This window comes from Lissotriton vulgaris, chromosome 2_1 (genome assembly GCF_964263255.1).
Source record: "Lissotriton vulgaris chromosome 2_1, aLisVul1.2, whole genome shotgun sequence".
In the NCBI taxonomy this organism is placed as follows: Eukaryota; Metazoa; Chordata; class Amphibia; order Caudata; family Salamandridae; genus Lissotriton; species Lissotriton vulgaris.
Window position 1 is genome coordinate 221,948,934 of NC_141687.1, and position 23,118 is coordinate 221,972,051.

At 47.6% G+C, this 23,118-nt stretch overlaps 1 protein-coding gene across 2 annotated transcripts in view; it reads right to left on the reverse strand.

Moving 5' to 3' along the window:
- Nucleotides 1-5,825: 5,825 nt before the first annotated feature.
- Nucleotides 5,826-23,118, reverse strand: part of ALKBH4 (alkB homolog 4, lysine demethylase) — a 36,732-nt gene continuing 19,439 nt past the window's right edge. Inside the window, exons 2-3 of one of the 2 annotated variants that reach the window (XM_086954790.1) lie at nt 19,837-20,034; nt 5,826-6,642 (exon numbers count right to left, since the gene is read on the reverse strand). In XM_086954790.1, coding sequence (XP_086810916.1) covers nt 5,968-6,642; nt 19,837-20,034 — 873 coding nt within the window. In that variant the 3' untranslated portion in view covers nt 5,826-5,967. The remainder of the gene's footprint in view (nt 6,643-19,836; nt 20,035-23,118) is intronic. The other variant, XM_086954791.1, reaches the window with a different exon arrangement.

The window sequence follows — 23,118 nt, forward strand, 5'->3', positions numbered from 1 at the left end:
TATACATGTTTTCAAGCGACATCTAACAAAGAGGTGCCTCGTATTTATGACGATGGATATAATTTGCAGGCACCTAAAGTGAAAAGACATTTGGGACCATATTATTAAACGTGCCCTGGGGGCGCAACAGGCATGTGCACCTCTGGGGCACTTCAGTGTTACAGAAAGGTCCGCAGACGCATGTGCAACCTTTTCTGTAATATAGTGAACGCTGGTGCACATATATCGCCAGCGCTATCACCAGAGGGGTTTTTCCCATTTGCACAGGAGCATGGCCCCCTGCAAATAAGTGAATCCCTTTGCCTCTGCGCAGGGGCTATAATATAGACTCGGGCGCTGAGGCAAAGGGATCCAGCCATTTGCATGGGGTCATGCCCCCATGCAAATGAGGGACACGCCCTCTGGTGATAGCACTGGTGCTATATGTGTATCAGCGTTATCTGTATTACAGAAAAGGCCGCACAAGCGTCTGCGGACCTTTCTTAGACCTGCTGGGGAGCTGCCATCACAGGGTGCACTTACAGTGCGTCTCCCGACAGCTTTTTTGTCTCTGCGCAGGTGCTGAATTATACTCGGGCGAAGAGGCAATGAAGTTGTCGGGAGGCACACTGTCCGTGCGTCCCCTGAAGGGAGTCCTCTGGACGTCCTGCGGAACCCTCCCAGACATCCCCTTGCAGGCAGGTGCAGTCACTCACTGCATCCGCCTGCAAGGAGATCTCTCTCCCCTCTTAAAAGTGCAGGCAGGCTGCCTCTTCACAGTGAAACACGGAGCGGCTGATTCAAAGTCACTGTTTTTCACTTGAATGCACTGCCACCAGGGCAGCACAACTCTGCGGCTGCCCTGGGGGCAGCGCATTAAACGTAATATGGTGCACTTTTACTTGTTTGCGCCGGAGGCACATATTTCAAGTGGCACATACAGGTAAAGTGCGCCCGATGTGTAATAGTGCCCTTGGATGCAAACATATAACCTTGTGAAAACCAGCATAATTCTATTTGCTTAAGATGCCATTTTTTGTTACATACAGCCTGATTCATGAAGCGAAATAGCGCCCGCAATGGCTGCGATAACGCAATTGCGGGCGCAAAAGACGGAATCGGCATTCAAGTACGAAATAGCAAAAAAATAATTGCGATTGGAATAGCGATTACGCAGTAATAGTCGCAGACTCCGGGAAGTCGAGCATTAGCGATACGGAAATTGCGACAAACCACGGAATCTGCGAAATGATTAGCGAAACGCAATATTGTCGCAATCGGCATTCATGCAAGAAATACATTAGCGAAAAAGCGCAAAATCGCACGTTTGCGCGGCGCAATTTAAGGACAGCTCAAAGCAGGTGGTAACCATACAAGCCATGATGAAGGCAAATTTGAAAAACTGTTAGCCAATCACCAACAGGGCCAGGCCTGACCAATCACACATAAGGACATTCAGCAGCAGCATTAGGCGTTCCACAATGCCTGGGATGTACATGGTGGTGAGGCGGCGAAGGCTACAGCGAGCAGCACGGAGGAGACGCATGAGGCAGGCAAGGATTTACCGGCAGCGGGTCACCTTGCTGGGCCAAACCAGAGAACAGATATATGCAAAATACAGGCTGAATGGGGAAATGATCACCTGGCTGATACAAGAACTCGACCCCATCATGCAGCACCCAACAAGGCGAAACAATTCTGTGCCCACACATGTGCAGGTATTGTGCAGCCTGCACCTCCTGGCCTCCGGCAGTTTCCAGGGCATAGTAGCCGCTGCTGGGGGGATATCCCAGCCCACCGTGTCACGCTGCCTCCACACTTTTGTTGACGCCATGCTCAGCCAGCTCCACCGGCACATCACATTTCCCACGAGCCAACAGGAATTGGACCTCACTAAACTACAATTTTATAATGTTGCCCATTTTCCCCATGTCCTCGGCTGCATAGACTGTACCCACGTCGCCATCTGCCCACCAGCTGGCACGGAGTATATGTACCGCAACAGAAAGTCCTACCACTCCCTCAACATACAGATGGTCTGCAATGCCAAGCGCATCATCACTGACATTGTGGCCCAGTACCCAGGGAGTACCCATGACTCCTTCATCTTCAGGCACAGCGAACTCCACACACGACTGATCAGGAGAGAGTTTGGGGAAGGACACCTACTTGGTAAGTACACTTTGTCGACAATGTCACATTGCTATGAAGTAACTGCGCTGCACAGGCAATCAACATCTGCTCCTCTCATTCAGGTGACAGTGGCTACGCCCTACGGGAATACCTCCTGACCCCTTACCTCAACCCTGCCACACCTCAGCAACGGCGCTACAATGTTGCGCACATCCGGACAAGGAACTGTATTGAAAGGACATTTGGCCTGCTCAAGAGCAGGTTCCGTATACTGCACAAGACAGGTGGGGCCATGTATTACAGTCCTGCAGCGTGCTGCCGCATTGTGGCTGTCTGTGCAATGCTTCATAACATTGCAACCAAGCGCAGGATACCAGTTGACATCTCAGGCAGTGAATCAGAGGGGGACGACCGGCCACCAGCAAATGCGCACCATGCACGCGGGGAGAACCCAGCTGAAGGCCACAGACGTCGCAACCACATCACAGCTAACAATTTCTAGCCCACCCCCTTCCCCCACCCCACATATCACAATTGCATGCAAAATGTAATGATAACACAAGGCGAATGTATGCTTCAAAATAAATGTATTTGTTTGATTCACAACAGAAAAGGGTCATGGTAAGAACTATTTACAAAAAAATACAGTATTCCAGCATACTGCATGTATATGTTCATGGCAGGCTTATCTTCAGCCTGCGCCTGTGTCCCTGACACAATGTCATTGGTGCTTCCTGCGCACATTTCCCAGGCGCCTTTGAGGCTCTTCCTCATCCTGGGCAGATGGACCAGGCGTAGCCCTGGTGCTGCGCCTAGGTGGGGGGGCCTGCGTGGCAGAGTTGCTGCTCACGCTGGAGGCAGCCTCACTCCCATCATCTCCCCCTACAATGGCCGGTACCACAGGTGTGAGCAGTGGGACCACAGCGGTGGTCAAGTGCTCCAGCACCCGGGTAATCTCCTCGCAGCACTGGACCAGCTGGTGCTGCTGGGTCATAGAGCGCCGCGACAGCTGGGTGGTGGCATTTGCTGCCACACAATTGGAGCGACTATAGGTCAACATCTGGCTCAGCAGCTGGTGGTGGCGCCTGCGTGCAACACTGCGCTGCTTCCCCAGCGCAGCAGTATTGGCCTCCATTGCCGCCGTCATGCGCTCAATGGCCGCCGTCATGCGGTCCACCCGCTGGCCGACTCCCGCCACATTGCGGCCGATCTTCTGCAGCTGGAGCTGGATGGCTCCTTGCTGCTGCGACTGCCTCTGGTGTAGACGGAGCATTCGCCGCTCCACGCTCATGCAGGCATGGAGATGCCCTTTGCCCCTCCTGCTGTTCTGCCGCTGTGTAGCGGATGTGGCTGGCCCAGATCGTGGTGGACGAGCTGCAGGTGTTGTAGCAGCTGGTGTCGCAGGTGCGGCAGGCACTGGAGGCACATTGGTGGCGGGCCTGGCCTTGGCAGCCGGTGGGCCTGCAGATGTTGCAGCAGGTAAGGTGGGGGGCCTGGCCTTGGTAACCGGTGGGCCTGCAGGTGTTGCAGCAGGTAAGGTGGGGGGCCTGGCTGCTGGTGTTGGCGCAGCGGCAGGGGATGGTGGCTGGGTAGCAGGTAGGAATTCCTCCTCCTGGGCCTCCTCGACGATCACCAGCCTCTCACTGTCACTGCTATCATCCGCACCTGTGAGGGTAAGTGGATACTCATTAGGTGCATGTGACTGTCAGACGTGCAGATGTTACATGCATGCTGGGTGACATTCCCTGGATGGCTGTGGATTTGTGCGCTTAGGAACCTTTCTGGCCGCATTGTGGTACTACTACATTGTGGACATACTACGTCTCCCACATTGCCTCAGGGCATTTGCTGATGCACAACATGGGAATGATTAAGGGCCAATGAGTGAGCCTATTCGGGCAGGGACGGTCATAGGGGACAGGGTCGCAGTCGCATGCCACTTACCTTGGGTGTTTTGGGTGGGGCGGGAGGAGTCCAGAGTGGTCACGCCAACACACGCCTCCCTCTCCAAGGTGTCCTCTACCTGGTCCTCCAGGGGGGTGTTGGGTGGGACAGTCGGTCCACCACCTCCAGTGCCTGATGACTCACCGAGGCGCGCCGCCACCTTCTCCTTGGCACGCCCTCGGAGGTCGTACCAGCGCTTTTTGAGCTCCTCCACCGACCTGTCCGCAACGCCAACAGAGTTCACGCTGGAGGCAATCCCCACCCAGATCCTCCGCTTCTCCTGTTCTGGGACCCTCCTGGAGTTGGCACCGAAGAGCTGGTCATGTTTGGACACCACCCCTTCTATGAGGTTCTCCAGCTCCTGTTCGGAGAACTTCAGTTTGCGCTTGCGGCTAGCGCTGTTGCTGGGGCCAGGCAGAGGTTCTGCAGACATGGCGGTCGCTATTTCGGCCGGGTCGGGAGTCGCTAACGGCGGTTTAGCGGCAGCTTTCCGTCGTGTACGGTCGGATGATTGCGCCACTGTGGTGTTTGGGGGTGGGATTTGGCTGCTTCCTGGTTGTGATGTCATCACGGTGCTCGGAATGCGTCTTCCCGTATTTCCGGATCCTGCGAGAATGCGACTCGCAATCCCGATCGCACGGGATTGCGACTCGCAATCCCGTGCGATCGGAATTGCGAGTCGCTATCCCGTGCGATCGGGATTGCGAGTCGCAATCCCGATCGCTGGTGTCCGGAAATAGCGATTATTCTGCGTTTTTTGTAGGTCGCTAACGGCTTTAGCGCCCGCGTGCGAGTCGCTATTTTTTCCACGAAAAGTACATGAATGCCGTTTTGCGTTTTCTCAATAGCGAGTCGCTATTATTCGCTATTAGGGACACGCAAAACGGCATGTACATGAATCAGGCTGATAGTGTCCAATATCCCATAGAGCTTAGAGAACCACCCTCAAGCCTACTATATTAGCAGAAATGATTCCTGATTGCTTACTTTGACACAGAGTAGTGACAATGGCGAAAATAAAATGTACCAGTCCTTCACATTATGAGGGGAAAAAGCGAAGTGGGAAGTTCAGCAATACAAGGTTGTTGTGTTTGCATCTAGTAAGACTGCTGAATGTCATGTCATGCAGGCATCGTATTTCTGGTACACATTTTGTATTTGCACAGTCCTCCTCTGATGATCCACTAATATTAATCGTTCATGCTTTTGAGGCAAATCAATGAGGACTTAATATTGTACTGTGATTGTTAAAGTAATGCCTAAATAATAACGGCTAGGTTATTTACATTGCATGTGATGCTGATTGGGGGAATTCTATCTGCCCCTAATTATGAGACTAAGGTAAATGTCGATTGCCCAATTCTCATATAATTGTCAAGGTGCAAAGTTGGGATCAGAACTCTAGAACACTAGTAATGCACCAAATGACGTAATCGACAGACCACATCTCCTCTCAAACTATTATCTGATATTCTGGATTTAATCCACAAAAATAGAGCCAACTTTTCTTCTCCTTGCTTATGACTTAATTCAAGACTTATTTTGGATATATTCACATACCATTTTTAGGACTGTTGTTATTTCAATTACTGACCAGTTTAAATAATATTCCATCTTCAACAATGTGCCTCTATTCCTATCACAGCCCCAGGAATGTGTGATCTTGTGTCTTTCCTTTCTGGTACATGAGAAACCCTTCCCGAAACCCAATGGATACCCTTTATTCTTATACACTCCCTAGTTTCAGAATTTTCATTATGGTTGTAATATTATTTAAAATATTTATTTGCATATTTGAAACAAAATTGTTTAGTTAAGAGAATTGCATGTTTACAGAGTGGATCATGACCATGTTGATTCTTAATATCCGTTCTAAAAATGTGTAGGTAAGCAGTCTTTTCTTTGTTTCTGTCAGGTTGGTCTTCCTTTGAAGCTCAAAGCTATGTCTAGTAGTCCCTTGCCCAGTTCCTCTTCCTTGCCACCTGCACTGAACTCTGCAGACAATTCCCTGAATGTACAACATATCCTGCGATCTACTATGTGTTCACGGTAAATAGCGTGTTTCCACTTAAGTCGTGCATCTCCTGATAATATGACTAAGGACCTGCGTGGTAAACAGATGGAGACCTGCACTTCACTAAATGGCAAACATCTTGTCAAAGGATCCTGTCCGTTATTCTGAATACTGGAAGGGACAGTCGTCGAACAAGCTTCTCTGTCAACCATGTTTGGCTTTTTGTGGAAAGTGCCATTAATTGAGGTCTGGTTTGTATTCTCTGCTTTGCTGGAGGCTCTAAATAACTCGACTTTATCTGGAGAGTCACAGGACATGGTAAGAACAGTTTCTGAGAGTAGATTTAATGTGACCAGCCGCTCCCCCCACAGCCACCAGTCATCAAAGTGAGGATCGATGGCTGATCCTCGCTGTGGGTCATAATCCAAGTTGCACTGCTCAACGGGTTGGAAACCTTGAAGTACCGAATGCTCCTCCATCCGCCTCACAATGTCTTTGCTGAAACTGGGCAAACCACTGAAATGGCCAACTTTCAACTTCTGCTTCTTGAAGTTCACATTTGGACCATAATCCTATAAAACAGGAAGGGAGAAAACCGTGTTCAATTTAAATTTCTTTTTGCATACAGCTCGTTCAAGCTAATGGTAGAAAATGACATAAGAAACATGTTTCACAGGAGCAAAGAAACATCATGAGAGTGATGTACACAACATGTGGCACAATCAGACGACACCCCTCATTCTTCACAAACTACAGAAATTTTACTAGGACAGTATTTCCATTCAAAAAGGGAAAAAGGTGGCCCTCTGTATGTGAGCCACCGATCCTCTTCGAAACCGACTGCGGATGGGTAAAGTTGTTGACAACTGTTGTGAACACCCAAGAGTTAAGTAATTGACCTCCTGGCACATTTAATATATGCTGAAATAATGAATTTGTTTTACAGCGCAGACCTGTTAAGGAGGCTTCATTCTTCCTTGTATTAAGAACTTAATTGTTTGACGGCATTCCAATACTATTATACATACTGTGTTACAAATACCTTTCATTCTTACCTTTTCACTCTTCTATAGTAGCTTTGAGAGTAATTATATATAATCAGCTTGTGTGTGTATGTAAAATATGAAGTGCATTGATGCTGTTAATGTGGAATGTAATTGTGTATAAGACGTGCCACTCAAGCAGCATCTGTCTCCTAGCTATGTGTTAGAAACAGAAAGTAAGATAAAGACTAGAATAGACTATATACAAAACCAACACTACAAACATACAGGAGATACGCGTAAGAATTGAGGTAGGATTAGAGATACAAATCAATGAGCTGCCCATTATTTGTGAAGGTCACTGGCTTTCTTCTGTGGGTGACCAATAACTAGTTTTGAGGGCACTTGCAGAGTTTGCTTCAAAAGGACAGGCAATCCAAAAGTGACATTTGTGTCTTCATGAAGTAATAAAGTGCTGCATAGCTACAGTAATCAGGAAAAAATGTTTCAACATGACATCAAGCTTCAACAGTGCTAGCATCTTAGTCTTAGCTCAGCGCTTCCTGAACATTCCGCTGTGGTGGCAACATGTATGACTAAAGGCTTAGCTGGAAAGTGGACCATATCCGAACTCTCAAAGAGCTATTTTAAACCAGTGTACCTGCTGTTGCTCTGACAAGATGCAGGGTTAGTGAAGCATGCTAGAAAAAACATATGCATGTTTTATTCATTTGCAGCGGTTTCTTGCTCAGATGAGTCCTACTGCAGCAACAGAGGAGTGCATCAAATAAAGGCAAAACAGCGTGCCTGCTTGCTGATTTGCGGCACTACAGACTCTACACTGCCAGTCATGCTTCAAATGGGAGCACAGGGCCTGCTATTGGCTTTGGAGCATGGACATACAGTGCTCTGCTGAAGAGGTGATAGCGGAGCACAGAAATACAGTGCTCTGCTGAAGAGGTGATAGCGGAGCATAGAAGTACAGTGCTCTGCTGAAGAGGTGATAGCGGAGCATAGAAGTACAGTGCTCTGCTGAAGAGGTGATAGCGGAGCATAGAAGTACAGTGCTCTGCTGGAGAGGTGATAGCGGAGCACAGAAATACAGTGCTCTGCTGAAGAGGTGATAGCGGAGCATAGAAGTACAGTGCTCTGCTGAAGAGGTGATAGCGGAGCATAGAAGTACAGTGCTCTGCTGAAGAGGTGATAGCGGAGCACAGAAGTACAGTGCTCTGCTGAAGAGTTGATAGCGGAGCATAGAAGTACAGTGCTGAAGAGGTGATAGCGGAGCATAGAAGTACAGTGCTCTGCTGAAGAGGTGATAGCGGAGCATAGAAGTACAGTGCTCTGCTGAAGAGGTGATAGCGGAGCATAGAAGTACAGTGCTCTGCTGAAGAGGTGATAGCGGAGCATAGAAGTACAGTGCTCTGCTGAAGAGGTGATAGCGGAGCATAGAAGTACAGTGCTCTGCTGAAGAGTTGATAGCGGAGCATAGAAGTACAGTGCTCTGCTGAAGAGGTGATAGCGGAGCATAGAAGTACAGTGCTCTGCTGAAGAGGTGATAGCGGAGCATAGAAGTACAGTGCTCTGCTGAAGCGGTGATAGCGGAGCATAGAAGTACAGTGCTCTGCTGAAGAGGTGATAGCGGAGCATAGAAGTACAGTGCTCTGCTGAAGAGGTGATAGCGGAGCATAGAAGTACAGTGCTCTGCTGAAGAGGTGATAGCGGAGCATAGAAGTACAGTGCTCTGCTGAAGCGGTGATAGCGGAGCATAGAAGTACAGTGCTCTGCTGAAGAGTTGATAGCGGAGCATAGAAGTACAGTGCTCTGCTGAAGAGGTGATAGCGGAGCATAGAAGTACAGTGCTCTGCTGAAGAGGTGATAGCGGAGCATAGAAGTACAGTGCTCTGCTGAAGCGGTGATAGCGGAGCATAGAAGTACAGTGCTCTGCTGAAGAGGTGATTGCGGAGCATAGAAGTACAGTGCTCTGCTGAAGCGGTGATAGCGGAGCATAGAAGTACAGTGCTCTGCTGAAGAGGTGATAGCAGAGCATAGAAGTACAGTGCTCTGCTGAAGCGGTGATAGCGGAGCATAGAAGTACAGTGCTCTGCTGAAGAGGTGATAGCGGAGCATAGAAGTACAGTGCTCTGCTGAAGAGGTGATAGCGGAGCATAGAAGTACAGTGCTCTGCTGAAGCGGTGATAGCGGAGCATAGAAGTACAGTGCTCTGCTGAAGAGTTGATAGCGGAGCATAGAAGTACAGTGCTCTGCTGAAGAGGTGATAGCGGAGCATAGAAGTACAGTGCTCTGCTGAAGAGGTGATAGCGGAGCATAGAAGTACAGTGCTCTGCTGAAGCGGTGATAGCGGAGCATAGAAGTACAGTGCTCTGCTGAAGAGTTGATAGCGGAGCATAGAAGTACAGTGCTCTGCTGAAGCGGTGATAGCGGAGCATAGAAGTACAGTGCTCTGCTGAAGCGGTGATAGCGGAGCATAGAAATACAGTTGAAGAGGTAAGACCGGGTTCGAGGCAACAGCTTCCTAAAAGAGTGCTAGTGCTCTGCTTCCCATAAAAAAGACCCAGGGGCTCGTTTATGAGCCCCTGCGTCACTTTTGCGCCACCGATGCGTCACTTTTTGTGACGCACCAGTGGTGTAAAAATGCGGCATGTTGTGCCATATTTACAAAGTGACGCATCTAAGTAGATGCGTCCCTTCGTAAACCCCTGCGCTATATTATACCTGCGCCCAGTGTAATGTATGCAGGGTGGTTGTACCCCCGCAAGAAAGGTTTGTAGGAGGAGCGCAGCAAAATCTATGTTATTTTGCTGCGCCACTTCTAGGATGCCAATGCGCCAAAACCTTATGCCTGCCTCATGGCAGGCGTAAGGGTGACGCAGGCCCTTTCACAATGTAAGCGTGCAGCAAGCCCACATAAAAAAAATAGAAATGTTTCTGAACTAATTAAAAAAAAAAAAAATACTTAGCTATTTCTGGTGAGGTCAGAAATGATTGCTGCACTAGGATGGGGGAGGGGTATGATTCTAAACTACATGTTCCAGGAGCTCGCATCATAGTACTTAAAAGCAGATTCTAGTAGGGTTTGCTACTAGTGAAGGTCACATTGGGTACGTGACTTACACAAATTGGGGAGACCAGTGCGCTCGTGTTTTGCCTGCTTAGGCACAAAATAAAAGAGTGGCAGAGTAAAGCGGTACAGCTCCATTTAGCTTCTGCTGGGATGCTCTTACCTTTAGGCGACTGTGTCCTTCCTCAGCTGCTTGGTGCATTGTGGAACATTTGTTAGAGGACAAAAATACTCCTTACCGCCCTGAGCACTTAAGAAAGAAACAAAGCTCCTGTCTTAGTAGCTCATACACCAAACTGATGCACTATGCAGGCACCTTGTCCATGACTGGCTTGGTTCAGCGAGGCTCCTCATTCCACATGTGATGCATCGAAAGGGGAGGGGGAAGCCTGATAGGCGTGTAGCTGGGCCACTGCAGTACCTAAGACTACAGTACCCAAGGCAACCTCTCTACAGGTGACTCTGCCGCGCATCACGAATGGGTTGGCGCCTGCGCGTGTCACGCCCTTGATGCCAGGACTGGGATGTCACTACTCTTGACATTCTGTCTGATCGGAGAATCGTGCTCAACATAATACATTTCTAATTCTACCCTTTAAGGTATGGTATACTCGCAAACGACACAAAAATACTAGTTTTATCATGTGGTCACTGAACTTGTGCTACTCCTGATGGGTTAGGCGCAGGGCTTGGCTAAAATTCAAAGGCCAAGGGTAGTTGGGTTTGGTAGCCCATGGCGGTTGGGTGTAGGGAACTGTTGTATATGATTGGTGGTTGGGTGCAGGGAATTCTTATATATTACAACAACAAAAATCCCTAGATAAAATGAAAGCTTAAAGTGAAGTAATGGCCAAATTATGGTTTATGCAGCAATCCCATAACTTGCACAACAGCCCTGCAAACCATAACTCACACACTAAATCCAAATACAATATGTATGCCATTAAGTAACATCACCTAAAAGTACAACATAATTAAACAAAAATACATACTCAAATCAAAATATATTGCATTTATAGTTGTCTCTTTCGGTAATGTGAAATGTAAGCTCATCTATAAGATGATTTACAACATTTCAGTGGCGTAACACAGGCCCTCACAGTGCGGGGGGGGGGCAAGCTCCAAGGGGGTCCCCTTAGCGCAGTGCTCCCGATTGAGTCCGGAGGGTGCCCCTCCACGGACTTTGCTATATAAGCCCTAACTTGGTGTGCAAGTTAGGGCTTATATAGCAGTTATGCGAGGCATTAATTATTATCCTAACTATAACTTGCAAATTTCAGTGGTTTTTCGGATGAAAGCTTTGCGCAGTTGGGATTGGCTGCACATAGCAGGTTGGAGACAGGAAACTGCTGATTCTGGTATATTAGCACAAAAAAAAATCACTGTAACAAAATAAAGGTTAAAGTTAAGTAATAGTTAGCTTTGGTTAGAACACCATAACATATTATTTAAAATCCCTTAGAATTTACTCACAGCCCAAATACAATGGTTAGGATCAGGACACTGTGGATATGTGACAGGTGGGGAGCAAATTATGCAGCAGGTTGACAAAATTATATGGCATAATCTCTCGCAGGAGTAGTTTGCCATTCTGACAACTATTAACGTCTGGCAAAGCTTCACCTCCGTAGTACCAGTTTAACACATGAAAGCAGGAATCAGCGATTTAGAGGCTGTCGGCGCGGAACTATGTGTGGCCGTCTTGATTACTTGAATCCAGCAGATTCTGGATTATGTGGCAATTGCAGTAAATCCATCATTATATTTATTTTTTTAACCCACAGCGACCTCATAATTGCCTATTACGCACATAGAAAGCTAGAATTTGTTCAATATACTAAGGATCTAGAAGTAAGGCATGCAGGCGGTCTATTTCTACAGCATCCCTTCTTTAGAGCTGTTGCACGGTCTTTGAAAGGGGATGAACTTGTAATACTATTCATTGTTTACAAGTACTAATGAGTACCTCATGATGGAGAATTACTGGTTATCAACCCGTAACATCAGTTTCTATCTTGTGTATCTTTATTAAATGTATAAACAATTTGACGTCCATAATAGAGAAATAGAATGGAATCAGTGTTTTATTGTGGCATCCAATGTCCCTCAGTGTACTTTCGAATTGAATGGAGGAACCAGCTGCCATTGTGCTGTGTGCTAGAATGTGGAGCTTCCGACTATCAAAATGGGCAGTGTATTTTATTAAAATCTATTTCATAATACATGTTCCATGGAAACAGCATTCTTCTGAATACGCATCCACTGTGCTCCGTTCCTTCTGCAGCAGCTCTCAATGCACAAAAAATGGAATGGAGATACAGTGGTGACACATTCAAGCTAGTATGTGGTCATGATATGGGAATGTTATGTCAATTTGCATGATGCAGCTCATCACCCGTGAGGGTATCCAAGTGCTGGAACAGAAACGTGGGTTGGGCATAGCTCCTAGTTGAACAGCCAAATCTTCAGTTTCATTCAGAAGTGAAGGAGCTGTCCAGATGTGTTGGGAAAGTTCATTCCAGTTCTTGGCAGCAATGAACGAGAAGGTACGCGCCTGACTTATGTGGGGATTTGTGAGAGGTGTAGAGTGTAGCAGGTTTGTAAAGTTGAAGTCCGTCGTTGAGGTATGACGGTCCAGTGTTGTGGAGGGCATCTAGGTGTGGATGAGCAGGCTGATTCGGAAACGTTTCTGGATGGGCAGCCGGTGTAGTTCAGTGAGGTAGGGAGTGATGTGAGCACTTCTGGGGATGTCTAGGATGAATCTGGCAGCAGTGTTTTGGATGGTCTGGAGCCTGCTGACATAGAGCGCGTTGCCGTAGTCGAGTCTGCTGGTTATGAGGGCCTGGGTGAATGTGCATCTTGTGTGTGGGGGAAGAGGTCCTATGGGTCTGTAGGCGAGGGTTAAGTTGGTTTTACCATAGGTATGGAGTTGGAAGTTGATCATGATCAGGGTGGCGTCCGTGAATGTGGTGCATTTGATGGTTTCCTTGTGGATGGTGGCGATCCCACCTTTGTATTGAAGCTGTATTGATGTTTTATCCTGTAGGTGGCGGAGGTTGCTGAGGATATGTTGGGCGCGGAAGCAAGTTGAGCCAGGTCTCTGTGAGGAAGATGAAGTTGGGCAGGGGGGGGGGGGAGGGGGGAGGTGGGAAGGGGTGATGGTGTCCCAGATTTCGGTTGAATGGTTGTGGAGAGATCAGGCGTTAAACAGTAGGCAGTGAAGATGGTCTGGGCTGGTCGTGGTAGGCGTGGTTGCGGTCACCGTCCATGTTTATGCTCCGGTGTTGCAGGAGAAGAGGCAGTGGCAGTAGATGAACGGTCCCACAGTAGATCAGAGAGAGGTGTGACAGCAGTTGTTGTAGCAGAGTCCTAGGTCCAGGGCTCGGAGTTCAGCAGCAATTAGCCTCAGGAGAGCCAGAGTCCCTGGTGCAGTCCAGGCACAGGCGTCCTTGCCTTTGGCTTGCCGGCAACGCGCCCACTGCCACCTCCATAAGTAGCCCCTGTGAGGAGGGAGGGCGCTGGCCAAGGTAAACTAGGGGACGGAAGCAGGAGGTAAAGCACGGAAAACAAGCATTGGCATAGGCAATAGATCTCGTCTTTGGGACCTTATAAGTGTTTAGCCATGCAGCACATTATCACCCACTGGGCAGATTTCTGTAATGGAACTAGTACTTATGTAAAGTGTTTTGCTACCTTCATTCGTGCTATATAATTAGGCTTTCCTGTTTTCAGTTTCTATTTTTGGTAAATTCTCGTGGTGTTTTTTCAGTGTTTTCCAGTGATTTCCATACCTCAAAAAAACAGTGCTTTTCAGTGTTTACTCATTTTCGCGCCATAAAAAACAACTGAAACGGTGTTTTACCGGGGTTTATGGAACACTTTGCTTTTATGATTGCTTTTTCAATTTTTATTCAGAAATTGTATACTGCTCTACAGTTCAGTTTTACTTTTTTAAACATGAAATATTCAAGAACACATACATACTCCCATGCACTGACTAACTTCCCACGAGTTACCCAAAATGCCGGTTTACTTTCTCTAATTGTTTATACAGCCTATATTACTATTAAATGTAAAGCAAGATTGTTTTATGTTACACACAGAGAAGTTCGGTTTTTAGAACACAGATCCTTCACCAAATTATTTCAATGTGCTCGCAAAGTGAATAGCTAAGGAAAATGATACGTAGTTATAGGGCACTGGAATTATGCGGCAGAAGAGGAACAATTATGCTGCAGAAGAGGGCCAATTATGCTGCAGGAGAGGGCCAATTATGCTGCAGAAGAGTGCCAAATTACGTGGCAGGGTTGACAGAGTTATGCAGCAAGAAAATGTAAACTATGCTGCATAATGCGGCACATTTGCTGATAGTATTGCTTCACTATTTCAACACTTGTTAACACTGTCTGGGAATAGATTGTACTTCATTAGTACCAAGTTTAACAGTCAAACATAGCCATAAGCAACAGAAAGGTGACCATTCAACCTTTACAATGGGCCTTCTGTTACACTGCAACACATGGCACGAGGCTTTGCCAATGCTTGTAGCTAATTGCGATCAGGAGCTAAACTTTCCTAAAAACACTTTGTTTTCAAAACAGGCGTTCCAGCTATAGCTTTAACATAAAATAGCACCTTCATTCCCCATCGCTTATTGCAGTATTATACCTCTACTTGTACTTTGTTCGCTTTTGTAACCTGCACACATATCACTTTTTCCTCCTGTAATGTACCGATTGCTACCTCATGTATTTTGGTTGCTCACTATTGTCACTTTTGATTCATGTAACTTAACGTTTGCTTTTCTAATTTGTTCACTAGTAATTTTCTCCTCATGTATCATTACTGTTCCTATTGTGAAGCGCTCTGACACCTTCGGGTAAAGTCTGCGCTATATAAAATCGCATAAATAAATCGCTGGGTCCCTTGGCTTACATAACTGAACGATATTGGTAGAAGTTTAATACCTTAAGTACCACAATTAAAAGAAGAAAAAAAATTAAACAAAGATGTTGTGCAGTCCCCAAAGATCTGAAGAAGATTTGTTTATTCTTCATTTGCCACTTAAAAAATCTGGTGGTGGGAATTGCCCCTAAACTCCCCACTCAAAAATCTGGTTGAAGGGTGATACATCCCTCGTAGTTTGTGCCCCCACCACGAGCAGAAGCACGACGGAGAGCACTAGGTCACGAGCGAGATTAATTTATATTTATTTATTAGAGCTCGGTTCTTGGCTCCCGGCCATGGCTAGCACTCGGAACTGCAGGCAGTGGCAAGAGAGCTCAGGAAGGGGAGGAGGGGGGCTTCACTGCTGGAATTGCAAGGGGCGCTGTACATCCAGTCTGACAGTGGCTGTAACAAGGGGTGAAAACAAAAGCCTAAATTACAAGTAAATGGTCTTTTAAAGACCTGTTAACTACTCGGGTGTGGCTGCAATGAGACAGACGCCAGGCATCAAAGCTGTGCCAGCCCGAGGTGACACACACGACGGGGGTGGGGGGTGGGCTGATACAGACACTCTCTTAAGAAAGTCTCTTCTGCCGGGATACCGGAAGAGCAGATGCTCGTAATTAAAATGGCCTTGAGGAGCTGTTTATGGGGTCACAATCCTGGGATAGCAGAGGCTGCGGCTAGTCAGGCCTGAGGTGAACTGGCAAAAAGACGTATATACGAGTGGTGCAGTAGTTTAAATGTAAATATATTTGGTAGAGCTGTCCTTGGTCAAAGTACAAGTTCATACTTCCTGCAGAGCGGATTGGAAGCTCTCTGTTAAAGGTGTGCGGGTCGGGCATGCTGCACGTCACCATGGAGGTGCAGACGCTAAGGGGAGTGGTGTCCTAATGCACCAATGAGTGCCACAAGCCGCTTCTGACCTGCCCTCACGGGTATCACGGCCTGGAGGGCCTCTTGGAAAGGCTGTAACCCTTCCCTTTCCCAAGTCATCACTGTGTGACACTTGGGAACGGGAGGGGTTGTACGAGGCAGCTCTAATTGACTGAAAGGCAGCCTCTGGAGTACAGGGCTGACACTGTGTACATGCCCAGGGCTGCTTAAAAAATGTGACGCTTTAACACGTCATTACTCGGCGGTCCAGGGGTAAATGTTTCATGGAATTACCAATGCCTTGGCGATGAGGAGCCTCAGTCAGAACAGCACAGAGTCAGTGGCAAAGTACCTGCGTGTGCAGAGGCAGTTAAAATGGATCTGCCTCTGCAGCATGACGCAGCTGAGGGGTGAAAGTCTAAATGTAGTGACTCAAACGTGAAGGAGCTTCAAGAGAGTTGAAACGCTTTTGGGGTAAGGGAGTTTGTGTATTCACCCCAAAGCGCTGTACTTGCTCACATGAATAATCAGAGAGATAGTGTCTAGAACATATCTAGAACCCCTGCGCGACGTATTCGTGAGTGTATGAAGACTGCGGCATACTTCTGGAACAGCGCTGTGTGATGTAGAAGTATTGCGAAGCAAGCGCTTTCGCACAGGAACAAAAGCCCTAGGACAGCAGCTGACTTAACGAGCTGGCGCACTTCGAATAAATAGACCGGCAGAGCAGAATCCATGAGACATGCTGAAAGGAAAACAGACACGCTGAGAAGAATTCATGAGATGCGCTTTGGCTCCCTCAAGTGGCCAAAAGGTGTAAATGGCCAAGTGGTGAATCAAATGTGAAAAATTCAGCGATACTCGGTTTAAACCGGGTCAGCTGATTTGCAGTCAGTAGGGTAGTATCGGGCAGAGTCGGTTTTAACCGAATTCCGAACAGCCTATATATAATGCAAAAAATTTAAAGGAATGAAAGGAGAAGTGCTTGCAGATTTCTGAGGTGGGGGAGCTAAAAGATGCACTCTGTAGAGTTACGCTGTGCCTACCTGCTGTGGATGTTTGTTTTTTCTCCACAACAGTTAGAGTAAAATGTCGATTGCTAACGTTCTTCTGTTTGGTTTAAAATAATGCAGAAAAAAAACACACGCACGAGCGTGTGGAAAGTCCAAAGTGATTCCAAGAGGTCTTTTTTCTAGACCAGCGCATGCGCGGTGCGCTCGACCTTAAAACGGCAGGTAAAACAAGTGGGGGGAGCGCCAAAAACACAGAAGAGAGTTATTTCAAAGTAAAACAGAATCACAGCATGTACAGTGTAAATGGACGATGAGAGGCTAAGCAAAACAGTATTTCCAAAGCGAAAAAGCGGTGACAGCGGCTATGCAGAAAAGACCGAAACAATTATGCTATCAATTAATGCCACAATAACTGAGGGCGAAGGAAGACCACAGTAGCGAGAGGGAGCTGGCACAGGGGACCGGCTGTCTTTTATAGTTTGAATCTATACATGAACTTACAAATCGCTGTTATAATTGTGGCTGATCTCTTACTCTTTGCATGGTTCTGGAGTGTAACCAAACAGTTGTTATACCCAAAGCAACACTGGTTTGTACCACACCAGGACACTCCGATTATCCCCCTCCACCCCAAGCAATGCTGCAGTAATGACTGCTTGATCGATCCTAAAACCTTGTTCCAATGTTCTTGCTGGACAAAGAAAAATGTCCCATATTGGTCTTAGGATCAGTAATAAGACACATGGGTTTGTCTCTGCTTTCAATTAATGGATCTGAGCTTTCTATATTGCTCTGATCAACTGTATTAGGGAATACAAATGTTCAAAATTTTCCATTTCAAAGAGGGATCTGAGGAGGATCCCACCCATAACCTCTACTAGATACCATGTATATGGAGCTCTTCTTTAGCAAGCATGCTCAAATGGCAGGACTCTTAAGTGGCTACGGAATCGCATAACTTAGATGCTACACCCGCCAACCATTCCAGAGCTACCAAGCATGCAAATTAGTTGACCAAATTAAAGGTGTGTATCAAGATCTAAAACAAAATCGGGTCACTTCCCACCATCATTTGCAGGGGATCTAACAAGGTTCAAATAATTATAGTACTGAGGATTTGCATATATTTAAATCACTTTCCCTTTTATTTTACATACACTTTTGTTTAGTTACTGCAAGATCCGAAACACCCTCTATCATATGTGAGCACAAACACCCAAATAGGGCTCTACACTAATTCAAACTTCTATTAATAAAACGTATAGGATGGCTGAGCCGCAAGGCTGAGGTGTATACATGGCTAGTTAGCAATTCCAGACACCCATCTTATACATTCCAATCAATTGTGTTTTGCGCTTTATAGATGTAGCTGTTCAAATATGCAACGCTTGTTCACCTACCTGGATAGGGCTGGGAGCTAGAGAAGGACCTAGTAGTGGGGTCTTCCGACACCGAGAAAGCATTTGAGTCAACTGGACGGGCATTTTGGGTGGGTGTCCTGAGTAAATAAGTTTTGGCCCTATAATTTTGTATAGGAGGGGATGTACTACAGTTGCTTTGATAAATGCAAAATGAATGGACAGCATGAAATACTCAATAATTAAAGGCTAGGGTTATGAGGAAAACACCTCTACGAGTGGGAGGCATGCTCAGTGAAGTAGCAGGACTGGGTGGAAATAAGACTGGTCATATTATAGGGAGTTCAAAGTTTGTATATTGTTGCAGGAATTTAATGAAACTCCTTATTAAAGCTCTAGGCGGCATTTCACCTGTGCAGACGGAACTCCACAGAGACTTTAGAGTTCCTTAGGCCCAACGGTAGCTATGTCTATGATTGTTTTACCGAACCATTCCCTACTTGAAGACAAAGTGGATGGAGAGATTTCCATATTTTATGGTACACTCACCTGTAATGCACTGGCTGCTTTCATGAACCTGCTGTAAAGGTAGGTAGCTCACGCTGGTCTGCCTCACCCAAAGTACATAAAAAAGTTCTAGGAAGTTATTAACTGTCCAGTTTTCTTAGAAACCTCTACACAATAAATGGATTTCCCGATACCAGGAGATGCCTGGGTGTCACATTATTCACATATCTTTAACCCCTTAAACAGAGTTTTAAATTCTGAGCATACGGATGTCGTTATGAGTGAAGATATGGAACAAGCTCTGAAGTTTAGTCAATCAATTTCTGTTAAGGAGGTGGAGGAAGCGCCTTGATCTCAACCATACTCACAGGTACTTTGGCTTTTTCTCAAGATTGATGTTCCTATCTTGAGAAACAACAACTACCTTCTTGTGAGTGTGTTAGGGCTTGCGTGATGCATGGTGCCACTGCCACTTTGATGTGGTAGCAGTTTCATTCTCCATGAAGAAAAAACTCATTTGAGGTGTCATAAGTGATGTCACTTACAATGTCATGAGTGATGCAATATGTGAGGTCATATGCAGTGCATTGCGGGGGTGCAAGTTATAGTTAGCTAAGCTAAATAGAACGGCTGAATTTCTGTGGTTTTGTACAAGTGAAATATCAGCCTAACTATAACGTCTGTGTAACCATTATTTTTTTCTGTGAATTTCTAAGATTTTTAAATGCTAATTTCTAACTATAATGTCACTGTAACCTGTGGTTTTTTCAGTGAATTTCTAGCACTGCCACTGTTTGCTTCTACAGAGGCCACACTCCAGCATTTTACGAAGTAAAAGCTGTCCCAAGGAACAGCAGCTGTAGTTAACTATCTTGTTACTTTGGAGACTTTCTAATCAATGCCAAAAAGGGACAAGGTAGGTGTCATTTAGAAGTGAGGGTTCTCTGTGTTGTTTTCACTTTATATCTGAGAACAGATATGTACTAATTGTGACTCTCACCTGTTTCCTCCGACCAGACTGTGATACCTTCCAAGTATCCTGATCCATCACAGACGTCATCATGCACTCCTCTTCTTCATTTACAAAGTCATTTAATAAAACCACACCAGAAAAGGGAAAGACCCAACCAGCAAAATTTGAGGATTCGTCTCCAACAGCTAAACCAGATGTAGGGCAGTAAACAAAAGTTGCCTTCCTCTGCAAAAAAATAAATTTTTATAAATTAGGCAGACAGTAGAGAATTAGTAATGACAAAAGCAAAAACGACAAACCATACAAACCAAAACTCCTCGATCAACCGTAATCACCAACTGACACAGATCTCTTATCTTTCTTATAGGAATAACACTTCTGGTTCCACCATAGTATTCTGGCTACATCCCAGAAAGATACATTACATCATGCTCATGGTTAAACAACAAACGTTTTCTGCAGAATATCCTCATGTTTATGCTATGCTTTTGTACTCGTGTAATTCCTGTAACTTTCGCTCCAGTAACTGATGTAACTTTGTAACCATGTTCTGAAACAAGGTTTCTTCCTCATGTAAAGCGCTCTGATACCTCTAGGTCTAGCCAGCGCTATATAAAACTCAATAAATAAATGTACAGTGAGCGTCGCCCGCTGCTCTTTGAGCAGTGCAAAAAAAATAAATGATAATAACATCATATTATCATTTCTTTGCACGGGACTCGAAGCCGGGGCTGAGCTCGCCAGTGTGCATAATGGTTTGGCCCGCCCTCTTGGGCCGGCCAAACCGTAATGCGCACTTTGCATGTTCTCCACATGGTAGTCTTGCACGGCCCAATGGAGAACATGCCCAGGCACTGCCTGCGTGGCCTAACAGGCCGCTCAGACCAATCCCAGTGCTGTTCATGCAGCGTAGTGATTGGCTAGTGCTTCCGATGCTGCCAGTGCTGAGTGAGGATGGAGGGGAGACGTGCAGTGGCGGCGGAGATAAGTTTATATTATTAGTTTTTTCATCGCCCCACCACCCCCGTTCCAAGGCAACCGCCACTGAATGTATATTATTTCAAACTGCAGTATTCTTACAGTGCAGAGGAGTTGTAATGTTTCCATGGTTTACAAATCGGTTAAAGACCCGCCCCCCAGTTTTTAATTTGTAGAAAATATATATATGTGTGGTGCCCCAACGTTTTTGTAGGAGCCTGCCACTTGTGGCACAGCGTCTAGGAGCTGCTATCAAAGCTGCATAGTCATGATTCCACCTTATGCCTCTTTCTTCAACACCGTAAACTTACTGTATTTTGATTTCACAGTTGCACGTTCTTTTTCATCTGTGCTTTCTTCCTTTGTCACTGTTGTCCGATCTTTCCCTACCTCCCCTTTTTGTATCTCTCTCTCTCTTTAGCTCTCAGTAATAGTTTAATGATGATAAATAAGACCTCGTCACCAAAATGAATGCGTGTGCCCACCACCTGCAACCACCGGCACCAATTAGGCACTGAAGACTCCATATTGTGTGACCCACTTGTGGGACACCCCCGCGCCGCACGGCCACCAGCTGCTGCGTGTGCCCCTCTGCCCTGCCTAGCTGCCTCGCTGCCTGTCGCGCTGCCGCTGACCGCGCCCCCTCCTCCGAGAGGCGCGGTCCGTGCCTGCCTGCCGGTTACTCGCTTTGCTGTTTATAGCATTTCCCTTGTGCTTCTCCTTTTTTTCCTCTTGTAATGGTGCCAGTGCTTTTGTTTTTGTAATTTTGTAAATTGTGCCCGTGTTTTGCTGTCTCCTTCCTGTCTGCCCGCCTACCTCGCCGAGCCCCGCTCTCCCTTCCCGCCACCGCCGCTAAGCCCCGCCCCTTTTGCCTTCTGTATCCCTCCCCGCTCCCGCCTCCCAGCTGCCCCGCCCACCCGCGCACTTCGCCTCATATGGCGACCGTGCGAACGCGCAGCGGCCACGCGCAGCGGGCGCGCCGATTGTGCGCCGAAGGCGCGCCAAAGGTAAGCCCGTCTGCGCCCGTCCGCGACCGGATCGCGACCAGCGCCAGGACCCCTAGCCCCCGAAGACCCCGACCGACCCGCCTGATGTACTCCGCCGCCACCCTCATCGCACTCAACACCGGCCGACTCCCAGAATGCCATCAAGCCACTCCACGACGTACCCACGGACCTTTCAGCTGCCACGCCTGCAAGTTCACCTGCATCCGGACCTGCCTCGCACCAGCACCCGCCAAGTCGAACACCAGCAGCACCCACCTCAAGTGCATCCTGCTCAACACCCGCTCCGTCCACAGACACGCCATCGAACTCTGGAACCTCCTAGACGCCACAGCCCCTGACGTTGCCTTCCTCACGGAGACCTGGATGAACGCCTCTTCAGCCCCCGACATCGCCATCGCCATCCCAGAGGGCTACAAGATCGTCCGAAAGGACCGCAACGCCAACCAGATGGGAGGAGGCATCGCCATCATCCACAGGAACACCATCCATCTCACGACCAGCACCGACAACACCCTGACCCGCGCCGAACACCTGCATTTCCAGATCCACACCAACCCGAACACCACCCTCAGGAGGCACCCTGATCTACCGACCCCCGGGACCACGCACACAATTCAGCGAGGACATCGCCGACTTCGTCAGCCCGCATGCCCTCCCCTCCGCTGACTCCATCCTCCTGGGGGACCTCAACTTCCATCTGGAGAACAACAACGACCGCAACACCAGCACCCTGCTAGACAACCTCGCCAATCTTGGACTCAAGCAGCTGGTGTCCACCCCCACCCACCTCGCCGGACGCACACTCGACGCAGTCTTCTCCTCCAGCACAGACATCGACTTCAGCCACGCTACAGAGCTTCAATGGACGGACCACAGCTGCGTCCACTTCACCTTCAAGAGAACGACGACCCACCACCACCAGCAACAGGCCGCCCGCAGAAGCTGGAACAAGATCACAGCAGACCAGCTCGCCACCTCCCTGAGCCAGCACCCTCCTGCCAGCTCAGCGAACCCCAGCCAGGCCGCCGACAACCTCACGAAGTGGATCAGCATCTGCGCGGACGAGCTCGCCCCGCTGAGGACCCCGCCCAGCAGACCCGGCAGCAAGAAAGCCCCGTGGTTCACCGACGAATTCAAGAGCTCCAAGAAGAACTGCCGAGCCCTCGAGAAAGTCTGGAGAAGGGAACCTACACCGGACAACAGGACCCCCCTCAAGCTGGCCACTCGGAAGCACCACCAGCTGATCCGCGCCGCCAAGAAAACTGCATTCAAGGACCGGCTGGACAACAACGCACACAACAGCAAGGAACTCTTCAACATCGTG